This window comes from Lissotriton helveticus, chromosome 5_1 (assembly GCF_964261635.1).
Source record: "Lissotriton helveticus chromosome 5_1, aLisHel1.1, whole genome shotgun sequence".
In the NCBI taxonomy this organism is placed as follows: domain Eukaryota; kingdom Metazoa; phylum Chordata; class Amphibia; order Caudata; family Salamandridae; genus Lissotriton; species Lissotriton helveticus.
In genome coordinates, this window is record NC_136065.1 from 1,214,999,481 (window position 1) to 1,215,017,402 (window position 17,922).

Sequence of the window (17,922 nt, forward strand, 5' to 3'; positions counted from 1 at the left end):
GGATGATGCAGTGAGCTAAAAAACGGTGTTGGATCTAGCCCTGATCTCTTGACTGGGTGAGAGTTTTCTGCTTAATTCAGAGACTCTGTCCATCACCACCCCTTGTTGTAAATTATTTTGTCCACCCTAAGCGTGGAAGGGTATGCTCAGACATGAGTCCCTTGCTCACTGCACCATCAGGATTCAAGCAAGCCGGGCCGAAGAGGCTGAAATGCCAGAAACCGGTCCCCGGTAGCTTGTTTCCTTTCCAGTGTAAGAATTGGCTTTGTAGTTTGGTTTGCCCTGTTCCCATCATGCACTGGGACAGGAACAGACTAATTTGCATGCAGCCAGGTTCTGAAACTGGGATGATGCAGTGAGCTAAAAAACGGTGTTGGATCTAGCCCTGATCTCTTGACTGGGTGAGAGTTTTCTGCTTAATTCAGAGACTCTGTCCATCACCACCCCTTGTTGTAAATTATTTTGTCCACCCTAAGCGTGGAAGGGTATGCTCAGACATGAGTCCCTTGCTCACTGCACCATCAGGATTCAAGCAAGCCGGGCCGAAGAGGCTGAAATGCCAGAAACCGGTCCCCGGTAGCTTGTTTCCTTTCCAGTGTAAGAATTGGCTTTGTAGTTTGGTTTGCCCTGTTCCCATCATGCACTGGGACAGGAACAGACTAATTTGCATACAGCCAGGTTCTGAAACTGGGATGATGCAGTGAGCTAAAAAACGGTGTTGGATCTAGCCCTGATCTCTTGACTGGGTGAGAGTTTTCTGCTTAATTCAGAGACTCTGTCCATCACCACCCCTTGTTGTAAATTATTTTGTCCACCCTAAGCGTGGAAGGGTATGCTCAGACATGAGTCCCTTGCTCACTGCACCATCAGGATTCAAGCAAGCCGGGCCGAAGAGGCTGAAATGCCAGAAACCGGTCCCCGGTAGCTTGTTTCCTTTCCAGTGTAAGAATTGGCTTTGTAGTTTGGTTTGCCCTGTTCCCATCATGCACTGGGACAGGAACAGACTAATTTGCATACAGCCAGGTTCTGAAACTGGGATGATGCAGTGAGCTAAAAAACTGTGTTGGATCTAGCCCTGATCTCTTGACTGGGTGAGAGTTTTCTGCTTAATTCAGAGACTCTGTCCATCACCACCCCTTGTTGTAAATTATTTTGTCCACCCTAAGCGTGGAAGGGTATGCTCAGACATGAGTCCCTTGCTCACTGCACCATCAGGATTCAAGCAAGCCGGGCCGAAGAGGCTGAAATGCCAGAAACCGGTCCCCGGTAGCTTGTTTCCTTTCCAGTGTAAGAATTGGCTTTGTAGTTTGGTTTGCCCTGTTCCCATCATGCACTGGGACAGGAACAGACTAATTTGCATACAGCCAGGTTCTGAAACTGGGATGATGCAGTGAGCTAAAAAACGGTGTTGGATCTAGCCCTGATCTCTTGACTGGGTGAGAGTTTTCTGCTTAATTCAGAGACTCTGTCCATCACCACCCCTTGTTGTAAATTATTTTGTCCACCCTAAGCGTGGAAGGGTATGCTCAGACATGAGTCCCTTGCTCACTGCACCATCAGGATTCAAGCAAGCCGGGCCGAAGAGGCTGAAATGCCAGAAACCGGTCCCCGGTAGCTTGTTTCCTTTCCAGTGTAAGAATTGGCTTTGTAGTTTGGTTTGCCCTGTTCCCATCATGCACTGGGACAGGAACAGACTAATTTGCATACAGCCAGGTTCTGAAACTGGGATGATGCAGTGAGCTAAAAAACGGTGTTGGATCTAGCCCTGATCTCTTGACTGGGTGAGAGTTTTCTGCTTAATTCAGAGACTCTGTCCATCACCACCCCTTGTTGTAAATTATTTTGTCCACCCTAAGCGTGGAAGGGTATGCTCAGACATGAGTCCCTTGCTCACTGCACCATCAGGATTCAAGCAAGCCGGGCCGAAGAGGCTGAAATGCCAGAAACCGGTCCCCGGTAGCTTGTTTCCTTTCCAGTGTAAGAATTGGCTTTGTAGTTTGGTTTGCCCTGTTCCCATCATGCACTGGGACAGGAACAGACTAATTTGCATACAGCCAGGTTCTGAAACTGGGATGATGCAGTGAGCTAAAAAACGGTGTTGGATCTAGCCCTGATCTCTTGACTGGGTGAGAGTTTTCTGCTTAATTCAGAGACTCTGTCCATCACCACCCCTTGTTGTAAATTATTTTGTCCACCCTAAGCGTCGAAGGGTATGCTCAGACATGAGTCCCTTGCTCACTGCACCATCAGGATTCAAGCAAGCCGGGCCGAAGAGGCTGAAATGCCAGAAACCGGTCCCCGGTAGCTTGTTTCCTTTCCAGTGTAAGAATTGGCTTTGTAGTTTGGTTTGCCCTGTTCCCATCATGCACTGGGACAGGAACAGACTAATTTGCATACAGCCAGGTTCTGAAACTGGGATGATGCAGTGAGCTAAAAAACGGTGTTGGATCTAGCCCTGATCTCTTGACTGGGTGAGAGTTTTCTGCTTAATTCAGAGACTCTGTCCATCACCACCCCTTGTTGTAAATTATTTTGTCCACCCTAAGCGTGGAAGGGTATGCTCAGACATGAGTCCCTTGCTCACTGCACCATCAGGATTCAAGCAAGCCGGGCCGAAGAGGCTGAAATGCCAGAAACCGGTCCCCGGTAGCTTGTTTCCTTTCCAGTGTAAGAATTGGCTTTGTAGTTTGGTTTGCCCTGTTCCCATCATGCACTGGGACAGGAACAGACTAATTTGCATACAGCCAGGTTCTGAAACTGGGATGATGCAGTGAGCTAAAAAACGGTGTTGGATCTAGCCCTGATCTCTTGACTGGGTGAGAGTTTTCTGCTTAATTCAGAGACTCTGTCCATCACCACCCCTTGTTGTAAATTATTTTGTCCACCCTAAGCGTGGAAGGGTATGCTCAGACATGAGTCCCTTGCTCACTGCACCATCAGGATTCAAGCAAGCCGGGCCGAAGAGGCTGAAATGCCAGAAACCGGTCCCCGGTAGCTTGTTTCCTTTCCAGTGTAAGAATTGGCTTTGTAGTTTGGTTTGCCCTGTTCCCATCATGCACTGGGACAGGAACAGACTAATTTGCATACAGCCAGGTTCTGAAACTGGGATGATGCAGTGAGCTAAAAAACGGTGTTGGATCTAGCCCTGATCTCTTGACTGGGTGAGAGTTTTCTGCTTAATTCAGAGACTCTGTCCATCACCACCCCTTGTTGTAAATTATTTTGTCCACCCTAAGCGTGGAAGGGTATGCTCAGACATGAGTCCCTTGCTCACTGCACCATCAGGATTCAAGCAAGCCGGGCCGAAGAGGATGAAATGCCAGAAACCGGTCCCCGGTAGCTTGTTTCCTTTCCAGTGTAAGAATTGGCTTTGTAGTTTGGTTTGCCCTGTTCCCATCATGCACTGGGACAGGAACAGACTAATTTGCATACAGCCAGGTTCTGAAACTGGGATGATGCAGTGAGCTAAAAAACGGTGTTGGATCTAGCCCTGATCTCTTGACTGGGTGAGAGTTTTCTGCTTAATTCAGAGACTCTGTCCATCACCACCCCTTGTTGTAAATTATTTTGTCCACCCTAAGCGTGGAAGGGTATGCTCAGACATGAGTCCCTTGCTCACTGCACCATCAGGATTCAAGCAAGCCGGGCCGAAGAGGCTGAAATGCCAGAAACCGGTCCCCGGTAGCTTGTTTCCTTTCCAGTGTAAGAATTGGCTTTGTAGTTTGGTTTGCCCTGTTCCCATCATGCACTGGGACAGGAACAGACTAATTTGCATACAGCCAGGTTCTGAAACTGGGATGATGCAGTGAGCTAAAAAACGGTGTTGGATCTAGCCCTGATCTCTTGACTGGGTGAGAGTTTTCTGCTTAATTCAGAGACTCTGTCCATCACCACCCCTTGTTGTAAATTATTTTGTCCACCCTAAGCGTGGAAGGGTATGCTCAGACATGAGTCCCTTGCTCACTGCACCATCAGGATTCAAGCAAGCCGGGCCGAAGAGGCTGAAATGCCAGAAACCGGTCCCCGGTAGCTTGTTTCCTTTCCAGTGTAAGAATTGGCTTTGTAGTTTGGTTTGCCCTGTTCCCATCATGCACTGGGACAGGAACAGACTAATTTGCATACAGCCAGGTTCTGAAACTGGGATGATGCAGTGAGCTAAAAAACGGTGTTGGATCTAGCCCTGATCTCTTGACTGGGTGAGAGTTTTCTGCTTAATTCAGAGACTCTGTCCATCACCACCCCTTGTTGTAAATTATTTTGTCCACCCTAAGCGTGGAAGGGTATGCTCAGACATGAGTCCCTTGCTCACTGCACCATCAGGATTCAAGCAAGCCGGGCCGAAGAGGCTGAAATGCCAGAAACCGGTCCCCGGTAGCTTGTTTCCTTTCCAGTGTAAGAATTGGCTTTGTAGTTTGGTTTGCCCTGTTCCCATCATGCACTGGGACAGGAACAGACTAATTTGCATACAGCCAGGTTCTGAAACTGGGATGATGCAGTGAGCTAAAAAACGGTGTTGGATCTAGCCCTGATCTCTTGACTGGGTGAGAGTTTTCTGCTTAATTCAGAGACTCTGTCCATCACCACCCCTTGTTGTAAATTATTTTGTCCACCCTAAGCGTGGAAGGGTATGCTCAGACATGAGTCCCTTGCTCACTGCACCATCAGGATTCAAGCAAGCCGGGCCGAAGAGGCTGAAATGCCAGAAACCGGTCCCCGGTAGCTTGTTTCCTTTCCAGTGTAAGAATTGGCTTTGTAGTTTGGTTTGCCCTGTTCCCATCATGCACTGGGACAGGAACAGACTAATTTGCATACAGCCAGGTTCTGAAACTGGGATGATGCAGTGAGCTAAAAAACGGTGTTGGATCTAGCCCTGATCTCTTGACTGGGTGAGAGTTTTCTGCTTAATTCAGAGACTCTGTCCATCACCACCCCTTGTTGTAAATTATTTTGTCCACCCTAAGCGTGGAAGGGTATGCTCAGACATGAGTCCCTTGCTCACTGCACCATCAGGATTCAAGCAAGCCGGGCCGAAGAGGCTGAAATGCCAGAAACCGGTCCCCGGTAGCTTGTTTCCTTTCCAGTGTAAGAATTGGCTTTGTAGTTTGGTTTGCCCTGTTCCCATCATGCACTGGGACAGGAACAGACTAATTTGCATACAGCCAGGTTCTGAAACTGGGATGATGCAGTGAGCTAAAAAACGGTGTTGGATCTAGCCCTGATCTCTTGACTGGGTGAGAGTTTTCTGCTTAATTCAGAGACTCTGTCCATCACCACCCCTTGTTGTAAATTATTTTGTCCACCCTAAGCGTGGAAGGGTATGCTCAGACATGAGTCCCTTGCTCACTGCACCATCAGGATTCAAGCAAGCCGGGCCGAAGAGGCTGAAATGCCAGAAACCGGTCCCCGGTAGCTTGTTTCCTTTCCAGTGTAAGAATTGGCTTTGTAGTTTGGTTTGCCCTGTTCCCATCATGCACTGGGACAGGAACAGACTAATTTGCATACAGCCAGGTTCTGAAACTGGGATGATGCAGTGAGCTAAAAAACGGTGTTGGATCTAGCCCTGATCTCTTGACTGGGTGAGAGTTTTCTGCTTAATTCAGAGACTCTGTCCATCACCACCCCTTGTTGTAAATTCTTAGTACAGACAGCACATAGAATGCAATTTACTGAATATTGTCTAGTGCTGTAATCTGGGCGCAGCAATAATTTGGAAGAGGATATTTGGCCAGGTCCTCACCTTCATGCTCCTCTGCTCAAGGCAAAAGTTTGGAAATACCCATGAAGAGTTAGTTTATTAGGAGTGTTAAACTGCATGAATTAGTTATTCATGCTCAAATACGGCCTCAGAGCAGACAAAACAAATAATGCAACTATGTGCCAAACCCCTCACCTTAAGGATTAGCATCACAGGTTATTAAAACAATCTGAAGCCGACAGAATTGACCAAAAGGATATTTCCTTCACCCACAGTGATTCTCCTGGTACCGGAACACAGTAGAAGGTCTGTCTCTCCAACGTGACAGTCCGGTTAGAGTTCACATCCACTTCCTGGTGAGGCTGGAAAACAGTTGGAAAGTATTCAAACATTTGCTAGTTTGTGGATTTACACATACATTTGGGGCATCCTTTGGTGACAAAGCATTTTTCCATCAGAAGCAACCTTTCCCTCCTGAGGCGGAAGCCGGGAGGTCTCGGTCTTTACTTTTGCACATTTTAATCATTTCCTCTGTAATTTTACCTCGTGTGTTTGACTGCGCTTGATTAAGAAGTGCTAGAGATTAGAGACTCCCTCAGCGCTCCTAAGCGCTTTTTGCTCCTCCCCCCCCCCCACCTCCGGACCGCCCTCGGCCGAGCATCGACGCCGAGGGCTGGGAATTCGATCTTGGCGGCCATATTGGGTGTGGGCCAGGCGGATCACGTGCTCTAGCAGCGCTATAAAAAGGAAATAGGGCACTTTCCTAGTGATAACCATCAGAAGCAACCTTTCCCTCCTGAGGCGGAAGCTGGGAGGTCTCTGTCTTTACTTTAGCACATTTTAATCATTTCCTCTGTAATTTTACCTCGTGTGTTTGACTGCGCTTGATTAAGAAGCGCTAGAGATTAGAGACTCCCTCAGCGCTTTTTGCTCCTTCCCACCCCCCTGTTAGGGAATCGCAGTCAGTCCTGTTTCTATGACCATGGGCCATCATCACATGACCAGGGGCTGAGGCATATATTCTTGTCCTTCCTCCTTGTTCGTTGCTTGATATCGCCAACGTTGTGGCCTTGGTATCTAGCTTTTTGGTCCCTGCATTGTATAGGAGTTCTGTTGCTTTTTTGCTCCTATTTTTGTCTCCCACGGGCTCGTGGGGGATTCCAGTCCGTTTTATTTCCTTGTTTATCCCCGTTATCCCTTGTTCTTGATTTTTTCCTCCCTCCATCTTAGTCAGTCAGTTAGTCCCCTCCTCCCCGCTCCTCTCCCCGTTTTCTTCCCTGCTCTTATTTTATTGAGCCTTGCCCTTGTCAGCCTTGCCCTTCCTTCCTTCCTTTCTTTTTGCCGGCATACAGTTTTTGTGTGCGCTACAGAGAGCGGGGGCTCCCGTTCTCCTTCTGTTCTTACCGGCGGTGTTGACGCGCTGTCTTTCTTCACCAGGCAGACGCGCAGACAGACGCTTAGGCTTAGGCGTCTGTCCACATCATTGTGTACTCGGAAGTGACGTTTTGGGTCATTCCGCTGTGTATCGAGTACACAGGACGCTAAGAGCTTCGGAAGGAAGAGTTGTTGGCTTATTCCCTATTTTTCATTCTTTCCAAGTTACATATTTTATCACAAGGGGTTTTTTTTTGGTAGCTGGTATTACGTGGATTGTCCCCAGCTTTCTTTTTCCCCTTTTTTGCATGGTGCTAGTACATGCACTATTAGTGCTTGCAGGACACCTTGTGTTTTATTGCCCCTGACTGGGTTTTTTACTCCCTGGAGCACTATATTCGTGGAGAACCCAGCCCCTACACGAAGCTAAGCCTGCACTTGCCATTGGTAAGGAGAAGGAGGGGTATGTGTTGTTTGGTGTTTTGGTGGATCATGGTCATGCATAAATAGGCTGTATTGCAGATTGTATTTTGTGAGACATTTTCTCCCTTTTACCACAGGTGCGGAGGCGTGAAGGAGGGAGTTGTGTCCTGTTACACTACAGGGTGGGAGACTTGGTGTCTCGTATCAAACCACCCTCTTTTCGTGTTCACTGGAGGGCTCACTGTGTACTGCAATCAGTGGGTTTTCGGTGGATACGGGAAGGGGACTGGTGCATGCTTCGCTCCTGCAGTGCTTGGGCGGGCTGAGCAGGGCTCAACAGAATATCAAGCCCACGTATTTAGCACTGCCTGAGCGAACATGGACGTGGATGGGAATGCGGTGGGGGATGGTTCAGGTGGTCCCTCATTGCAGGACATTATGGGGGCATTGCAGACTTTACAGACACAGGTTCAGGAGTTACAGCAGGAAAACGCTGGTTTAAAACAAGAATTAGTGGCCGTTAGGGCGAGGGAGCAGTCACATCAAAGGGGAGCCTCTTCCATTCTCCACCCTGCGACCTTTCAGTATGGCGGGGGGACGGGTCAGGGTACGATGGGAGGCAGTAGCTCTGGTAACCCCATTAATGTTAGTGTCTTCTCCGGTAGCAGTGCCGTTAGCCCCTCCCGAGAGATTTACGGGAGATAGTGAGAAATTCGGGATGTTTATGACTCAGTGCCAGCTACATTTCATGTGCAGACCGAGTGCCTTCCCGGACGATTCCGCAAAAGTGGCCTTCACGATTTCCTATTTGGCTGGCAATGCCGCTCAATGGGCTATACCCTTGGTAGATAGCGATGATCGGGTGTTATATAATTACAGCGCTTTTAAAGAACTGATGCGGGGGCTGTTTGCCAAGCATGCGTTTATGCAGGCAAGTGATGCTGAATTGATGAAACTCCGGCAGGGCAGGCAGGATTTGTTGTCCTATATCGCATCCTTTAACAGACTGGTGTCTGAGACCCATTGGCCCGCTGAAAAGAGAACATCAATATTCTACCAGGGTCTCTGCGAAGAGCTAAAGGACATTGTGTCACAAGTGGTAGATCCACCGGAGGACTGCTCGGCATTCATAGATCTGGTGGTTAAATTGAACCATAGGGTCTCTGAGAGGCGGGGCGAGCGTAGCAGGTTCCAGGCGATTAGAGGTAGTCATGCAAAGATGGAGGTAAAGAGTACAGGGGACAACAAGGTGGCCCCTGAGCCCATGGAAGTGGGTGGGGTACGGGGTCCTTTGGCACCAGAGGAGAAGAAGAGAAGGAGAGAGAATAACCTGTGCTTATATTGTGGACAAGGGGGGCATTTCGCCAGGGAATGTCCGGTGAAACCTTCTGGTGTGGGTTTTGGCAAGAAGGTGGCTTGTGTTCAGATAGACCATAGGACAGGCGAATGTGGTGGTCAACAGTATGAGGTGGTCGGATCTGTAGACCAAGCACCTAGACATTTTGTCATTAATGCCCAGTTGCTGTTACGAACTCAGGAATGTGTTTCTGTGTCGGTGCTGTTGGATTCAGGTGCCACTGGCAATTTTATGGACATCACTATGGCAGAGAAACTGGGGGTTCCTTGGCAGTTGAAAGAACGACCTGAGCCTGTAAGGGCTATTGATGGTACCGAGCTGACATCGGGGTGTATCACCCGTCGTACTGCACCTCTGGGGTTATCATGTGAGAATGGGCACTCAGAGATGGTGGTTTTCGACTTAATCGATGCCCCTTCATTTGGTTTAGTGTTAGGGGTACCATGGCTGCAGAGGCACAATCCCAGGATTGATTGGGTGCGGAGGTTGGTAACGCTAGATTCAGCACACTGTTTGAAGCATTGTTATACTGTGGCAGGGGTACAGATCGACCCCTTGGTTTGCGCTGTGATGGATGTGGGATCTGTCCCTCCTCAGTATTCGGAGTTCAAGGACGTGTTTGATAAAACAAATGCTCAGGATCTTCCCCCGAACAGGGCTTATGATTGTAAGATCGATCTGGTACCAGGGGTTTCATTGCCTTGTAGTCGGGTGTATGCGTTGTCAGAACCTGAGGAGGTTCACTTGAAGGAGTACATCGATGAGATGTTGAGACTCGGGTTTATTCGTCCATCCTCCTCCCCTGTGTCATCAGCTATTTTCTTCATCCCTAAGAAGGAGGGGACTCTCAGGGCGTGTGTGGATTACAGGATTTTGAATGCTGCCACAGTGAAGAATAGGTACCCTCTTCCGCTCATCTCCGTGTTGTTAGATCAGCTCCGCAAGGCTACCGTGTTCACAAAGTTGGACTTGCGGGGAGCCTACCATTTAATAAGAATGAGACCCGGAGATGAGTGGAAGACGGCTTTTAGGACCAAGTACGGTCTTTATGAATATACTGTAATGCCGTTCGGCCTGTGTAATGCGCCGGCGGCGTTCCAGTTTTTCATTAACGAGGTGCTCAGTGACTACTTGGATCGCACGGTTATCGTCTATTTAGATGATATACTGGTGTTTTCTGAGATAAGGGCAGAGCATTCAGAACATGTTCTTCAGGTGTTACGGACTCTTCGGGAGCACCACCTATATGCCAAACTAGAGAAGTGCCAGTTTGACACTCAAGAGGTAGAGTTTCTTGGGTTCATCATTTCAGCGCAGGGAATACGTATGGATCCAGGGAAGATAAAGGCCATTGTGACCTGGCCTGTGCCTACCTCTGTGAAACAGATCCAGGTACTCCTGGGTTTCGCCAACTTCTATCGGCGTTTCATTTCGCATTTTTCTGAGGTGGTGTCACCGATGACTCGCCTGTTACGAAAGGGTGTTCCTTTTGAGTGGACCAATGAGACACAGATTGCTTTTCGCTCATTATTGGAGCATTTTACGTCAGCCCCCGTGTTAGTACATCCAGATCCTGCCCTGCCGTTCTTCGTAGAGACCGATGCATCTATGTGTGCAGTGGGTGGGGTGTTATCCCAACGCGATGAATCTACCGGTCATATGCACCCAATAGCGTTCTTTTCCAAAACCTTGTTGCCGGCTGAACGGAATTATACAGTGGCCGAACGCGAATTGCTAGCCGTCAAGTTGGCTTTCGAGGAATGGCGACACTATTTGTGGGGCGCCAGACACGTAATCACCATCTACACGGATCATAAAAACCTCGAATTCTTTCGTTCCGCTAGGGCATTGACAATTCGCCAGATGCGGTGGGTACTATTCTTTAATGAATATGATTTTGTCATCACCTATAGGCCAGCGGCCCAGCAGGTGAAGTCCGATGCTCTTTCTCGAATACATAACGAACCAAAAGGGGAAGAACCTGTGACAGAGAGTAGAGCCATGATAGAGGATACACGGATCGTAGGGGCAACAGAGATGGATGTATTTCCTGGTCTGGTAAGGGAGCGATTGAAGCTTCTTGATCTAAGCTCTTTGCGGTCTGTGCCCGAGGTAAGAGAGAAGGAAGGGCTGTTATATCATGGGGACAGACTGGTAATCCCTCCTTCCCTTAAGGATGAGGTTTTGGAGTGGTGCCATTCATCTGCGTTGGTGGCTCATCCTGGAATGAGAAAGACGAGAGAGCTGTGTGAGCGGTGGTTTTGGTGGGACTCCATGATCAAGGACATCCAGGGATACGTGAAATCTTGCCCTGTATGTGCCATCAATAAGCCATCGCACTGTAAGCCCTTTGGGCTTTTGTGCCCCTTGGAAGTACCGCCATCCCCTTGGCATACCATAAGTATGGATTTCGTAACGGAATTACCATTGGTCTCGGGATATACAGCCATATTGGTGGTGGTGGACTTATTCACCAAAATGGCACATTTTATACCACTTCGCAAACTTCCAACGGCGAAAGAAATGTCAATGGTCTTTATGACATCTGTAGTACGTTTACATGGGTTGCCAGAGGTGATTATATCAGACCGGGGGGCGCAATTCATATCTCATTTCTGGTCCGAACTATGTCTGGTCCTGAAGACAGAAATACGTTTATCTTCGGCATACCATCCTCAGTCCGATGGACAGACCGAGAGAACTAACCAGACGATGGAACAGTATCTGAGATGTTTAATCACCTCTTTATCATGTGATTGGGTGACAGCTCTGCCCATCGCTGAGTTTGCATACAATAACAGCTTGCACTCGGCTTTGGGCATGACCCCGTTCTATTGTTCACTTGGGTACCACCCTCGGGCCGTGGCCATTCAACCCACGGGACACATGCCAGCAATAGACGGGATTTGTAAGCAATTGAGTGCTATCTGGGGTTAGGCCCGGGAAAGTCTGGTGGAGGCCAAGGCTGCTATGAAGGCACAAGCGGATAAACATAGGGTCCCAGCGCCCCCATATCAGGTGGGCGAATTGGTGTGGTTGGCATCTCGTAACCTGAGGTTACAAGGGTCCCGTAAATTGCAGCCTAGGTACGTAGGCCCCTTTCCTATAGTCCAGGTCATTAACCCGGTAGCAATGAAGCTGGAGTTACCACAGGACTATGGGGTCCATCCAGTGTTCCATGCCTCACTATTGAAACCATACACGCCTTCTGCACAGGAGTTGCCCCCACCGCCTCCTTTAACTATCAATGGTCAGGAGGAATTTGAGGTGAATGCTATCTGTGACTCCAAGCGGGTTAAGGGTCGTCTCTTTTATTTGATTGACTGGAAGGGATACAAACAGGAAGACAGGACTTGGGAGCCAGCTGGAGGTGTTCATGCCCCTCGATTGGTCCGAATGTTCCATAGACAGCACCCCTTGAAGCCCCGTCCCGTGGGGAGGGTTGTAGGGGGGGGGGTACTGTTAGGGAATCGCAGTCAGTCCTGTTTCTATGACCATGGGCCATCATCACATGACCAGGGGCTGAGGCATATATTCTTGTCCTTCCTCCTTGTTCGTTGCTTGATATCGCCAACGTTGTGGCCTTGGTATCTAGCTTTTTGGTCCCTGCATTGTATAGGAGTTCTGTTGCTTTTTTGCTCCTATTTTTGTCTCCCACGGGCTCGTGGGGGATTCCAGTCCGTTTTATTTCCTTGTTTATCCCCGTTATCCCTTGTTCTTGATTTTTTCCTCCCTCCATCTTAGTCAGTCAGTTAGTCCCCTCCTCCCCGCTCCTCTCCCCGTTTTCTTCCCTGCTCTTATTTTATTGAGCCTTGCCCTTGTCAGCCTTGCCCTTCCTTCCTTCCTTTCTTTTTGCCGGCATACAGTTTTTGTGTGCGCTACAGAGAGCGGGGGCTCCCGTTCTCCTTCTGTTCTTACCGGCGGTGTTGACGCGCTGTCTTTCTTCACCAGGCAGACGCGCAGACAGACGCTTAGGCTTAGGCGTCTGTCCACATCATTGTGTACTCGGAAGTGACGTTTTGGGTCATTCCGCTGTGTATCGAGTACACAGGACGCTAAGAGCTTCGGAAGGAAGAGTTGTTGGCTTATTCCCTATTTTTCATTCTTTCCAAGTTACATATTTTATCACAAGGGGTTTTTTTTTGGTAGCTGGTATTACGTGGATTGTCCCCAGCTTTCTTTTTCCCCTTTTTTGCATGGTGCTAGTACATGCACTATTAGTGCTTGCAGGACACCTTGTGTTTTATTGCCACTGACTGGGTTTTTTACTCCCTGGAGCACTATATTCGTGGAGAACCCAGCCCCTACACGAAGCTAAGCCTGCACTTGCCATTGGTAAGGAGAAGGAGGGGTATGTGTTGTTTGGTGTTTTGGTGGATCATGGTCATGCATAAATAGGCTGTATTGCAGATTGTATTTTGTGAGACATTTTCTCCCTTTTACCACAGGTGCGGAGGCGTGAAGGAGGGAGTTGTGTCCTGTTACACTACAGGGTGGGAGACTTGGTGTCTCGTATCAAACCACCCTCTTTTCGTGTTCACTGGAGGGCTCACTGTGTACTGCAATCAGTGGGTTTTCGGTGGATACGGGAAGGGGACTGGTGCATGCTTCGCTCCTGCAGTGCTTGGGCGGGCTGAGCAGGGCTCAACACCCCCCTCCCCCCCCTTTCTACGAAAGTCATATAAGTCAAGCAGATAATGTGCAGAAGGAAACTTTTAAAATCCTAACTGAGTTAAGTAAAAAATCAGAAACATCGGAAACAACAATAACTGCCGATACCTTTCAAAGTTTCTTTCTTGAGAAGGTGGATACCATCCTCTCTGAAATCAAGAGCAGTACTTTGAAGGGCCCCTGCCCTTCACAGAAGGCTCAATTCTCACCTGAAGCATATATTTCTAAGCTTCCTGTACTAGACTCGCTAAGTCTTGAACAGATTATGAATAATATTAAATCAGGCTCCCCAGCAGATCCATGTCCCCCTAAGGTATTTCGTTTAGCACGCCCTATTTTGGAAAATCACATTATCTCCATTCTTAACAACTCAATGGAGACTGGCCAACTACCATCAAGCCTCAAGGAGGCGCAAGTGAGGCCTTTGTTAAAGAAACCTGGAGCCGATCCGGCCAATTTAAAGAACTACAGGCCGATCTCCCAGCTGCCCTTTCTGTCCAAAATTGTAGAACAACATGTGCTGAAATCCCTTTCCTGGAGTCTCACCATCTTCTCCAGGAGCGGCAGGCGGGATTTCGGGCACATCACAGTACCGAGTTGGTGATGCTCTCGGTGCTGGATGAGCTAAGAGGAATGGCTGACAGGAAGAAACCGAGCGCCCTGATACTTTTATATTTATCAGCGGCGTTCGATACGGTCAGCCACTCCCTGCTATTGGACAGATTGGGTGCGTTTGGGATAAGGGGCCAAGTCCATCTGTGGCTCCAATCCTTTTTGACGGGTAGGACCCAGAGAATACAACTGGGGATGTTACTTCCAGAGTGGGCTTTCTGGAGTGCGGAGTCCCGCAGGGCTCTGCACTATCCCCACTCCTTTTTAATTTGTACCTTCAGCCATTGATTGACTCGCTAGTTAAAATGGGTTGCCGTGTATTTAACTACGCGGACGACACCCAGTTATTGCTGAGTATTGATAATACAATCTCTGCACAAACTAGTGCCCAGAACATACTCAGACACACTGTTAGCTGGATGACGGCCAATCGGCTGAAAATAAACCCGGAAAAAACTGAGGTTTTAGTGATCTCTACTCTAGTCTCGCCGTGGAGTGACCTCTACTGGCCTCAGGAACTAGGTCCCTCACCGATACCGAGTGACAATGTAAAAAGCCTCGGAATTAAGATTGACAACGAATTGTCTAGGACTAGTCAGATTTCATCAGTGGTAGGGATGTGTACTGGCCTGATTCGACAGCTACGGAAGCTGGCCCCTCTGCTCTCCTCTTCCGCACTCCGTATGGTAGTCTCGGCCACTATTGTGTCGAGACTAGATTACGGGAATGCCCTCTACCTTGGTCTACCTACATTTTTGATTAACCGACTACAGGTGGTCCTAAATGACGCGGCCCGTTTGATCTTCAAGGTACCTAGAAGATCTCATGTCTCTGCCCTACTACTCAAATTACATTGGCTCCCCATTGAACAGAGGGTGGAGTTCAAGAGCCTGTGTACTGCCCATAAGGCCATCTATGGGCAAGCTCCTGCGTACATCAAAGAACACTTGGAGCTATATACTCCCAAGCGAGCTCTACGGTCCGCAGAATCCCAGCTTTTGGTATGCCCTCGCTATAAGTTAAAAACCAGAGGTGGTAGATCCTTTTCGGTTTTGGTCCCACAGATCTGGAATAACCTTCCAGAGTCACTCTGGAAAGAAGCAAATCTTTTGAGGTTTAGGAAGCAGTTAAAAACTCTGTTATTCAAGAAGGCACTAGATCTAGTTAAATAAATTTATCTTAAGTTTCGGATCATCTTAGTTTCACGTATTGTTGCTCTGTTTGTTTCAAGCGCCTAGAGACCTGGTGGTGAGTTGGCGCTATAAAAGACTACGTTAACAATAACAATATGGTACATGCTACAGGCGAAACCGCACCCTAGTGCACTGGGTTCAAATGAGCAACTGACATGAAAAAAGCTTTTTAAAAAAAAAAAGCCGGAAAACAGACGCTCATCTGAAGCGTCACCTATTAGCAGCAGTGCACATGAGCATGGTAATCATGGATCTGTGATGGCAGCAAACATAGGCGGCAACAATAAAAACACAGCGGTTAAGGAGTACGCCTGAAGTATATGGTCCTCACTCCAGACTTAAGTCAGATGCTGGACATAGTGTTGGAACACCCCAGAAAGATCCCACGCAAAGTCAAATTCAAATGTATTCAAACAATGGTGCTACACCGTGCATATTTAACCCCGAACAGACTGGACAAGAGGTTTCCCCAAACACAGCACTTATGTCCGAGGTGTCTCCTAGAAGGGGCGGGCTTTATACACATGGTATGGGAATGCCCGAAGATACAGGGTTATTGGGATACAGTACGACACATGACCGAGTCGGCTACGCAGCTTGCCATTACTGATACACTGGGGAGTGCATTTTGGGGCTCCATACTCATGCTACTACCCATAAAGTGCAACACCGATTTGTAAACCTTGCATTTATACTGGCTATTAGAAATATAACTGAGGTGGAAATCTCGTAAACCCCCAGAAGTGCGTGCCTGGTGCAGAATTTTTACGCTGGGGCGGCGCAGAAGGTGCGGCACTACGCAGAGAAGAAATCAGAGGCCTGCGTAAAAACCAGATTTCCCTTGAATGGAAAGTTATGTTAGAGGGGATGCGATCACATCATTTGGATTCTGTGACCTAGGTAATGGATGTTCGGTACGGAAGTGACTCATGCAATGTGTGTGCCGAAGAGCAAGGTTGAGACTTGTGCAATGTTGTGTATGCGGACCAGACACTTTTACTGATGACACTTCACACTGTGTTGTAGATGCAGCGTGTAATGGACTGACAGAGACCGTGACCTTAGGGGAGGGGGGAAATTGGGGTGTTATTTCGTTATTGTTTTGGGATGTACCGCTTAACACTAGAATGTCGATTATACACAGTTATGTCCGAATGTACAATAAGTGATGTAAAGCTGGCAGTTCATGTACATACCTATGCCAATTGAGGATTTTGTGTTGGAATGCCTTGTCATACATGGTTATGTAACAAAGATCTTGGAACAATTGTATGGTTCGCTAATAAAAAAAACTCAAAATATGTTTAAACAAAAAAAAAAAAAAAGACAGATGCTGGACAAAACATGGGTTAAAACGTCGGGTTAATTTAAGAAGTATTCTGGAAGGTAGGATTTCTCCCTCTCCCAAGTACATCAATGATTTGTCCAAAATGCTTTGGTGGGTTTTGGTTACTCAGGAGTCAGGAGGCAAATCAGGACCTACCCACCCAAGCAACAATGGATCACGCAGTTTAAAAAACAAAGTAAAACAGAGTCCATACATGGTGAATAAGAAGAAAATGAACATAGCGTAGCAAAATCAAATATATGGGTTTTTATAACATACACACATTTCAAGTCAATTTTATTTAGGTATCTATGACACTTACCCCACAATCTGCCACATCCCTGTATTTACCAAAATGCAGAACCTAGGAACAAATAAACAGGATTGTAGTAAGAAACACCGTCAGAAGATCACACCTTGTGTTTGGACCATTTATACAGACTCACGAACCGACAATAAAATTATTTTCAAAGATTTGCTACGTTAGTGTTGACCAATAGGATAGCAAGTAGCAAATGTGGAGATTGCAAAATGAAACTAGCACATTTTAATAGAAATTAACCAACAGTAGATAAAATAAAATCTTGCTTTACCTAAAAGGAGAACTGCAGGCTTCTCACTCAAGTGATTTCTGTACTAAACAGTCCTACAGCCAATGCCCCTCCTGTGCTTTTTTCAATGTTGCGGGATATATCGGTCTGGTACAGAAAAAGACCAGAGCACTTTGCTTTTACTTCATTTTCTGCAAAGATGACGCTCGAAAATAAGCATGGTGTGAGGTATTTTCTCTGGGTAGCCAGATGTTACTGGGCCTTACTCCTGAGGAACAATAAAGTTCACCACTGGACTGGTGTCCAAACAGGACAACTCGGTTGCGCTACAATTGAAATGTCCAAGTACGTGACTCCCTTGGGATGGCGGTACGAACCAGCCAAGGAATATTCTAGGACACAAAGGGTCTTGGAACACAAAATGCTGTGTAAAAGACAATTCGGAAATCACTTCACAAGAAAGAAAAGGACGTAAGTAACACGTAATAAATAGTGCACTTTAAACTATGTTTTACAAAGAAAATTAGGTGCCTAACACCGTATGTGCAAGAGTATGAAACCTAAACAGGTCTGAAGCGTCCAAGTCCTTTGCACTAGAAATAGTCAGTTTTGAGCTGTATTGCACGAATATATGATTATACCACGATTTCAATTACCACGCATGGCTTTACCACGCGAATTTTACATCGCAAGTGGCTTTACCACGCTGGTATTTACAA

General features: G+C 47.5%; 1 protein-coding gene across 3 annotated transcripts in view; it reads right to left on the reverse strand.

Moving 5' to 3' along the window:
* The window catches only part of MCMBP (minichromosome maintenance complex binding protein), a 184,584-nt gene that overhangs the window by 96,968 nt on the left and 69,694 nt on the right, over positions 1–17,922 (reverse strand). For 2 of the 3 annotated variants that reach the window (XM_078643929.1, XM_078643930.1), the window contains exons 4-5: positions 16,975–17,016; positions 5,954–6,057 (exon numbers count right to left, since the gene is read on the reverse strand). In XM_078643929.1, the coding sequence (XP_078500055.1) occupies positions 5,954–6,057; positions 16,975–17,016 (146 nt within the window). The remainder of the gene's footprint in view (positions 1–5,953; positions 6,058–16,974; positions 17,017–17,922) is intronic. The other variant, XM_078643928.1, reaches the window with a different exon arrangement.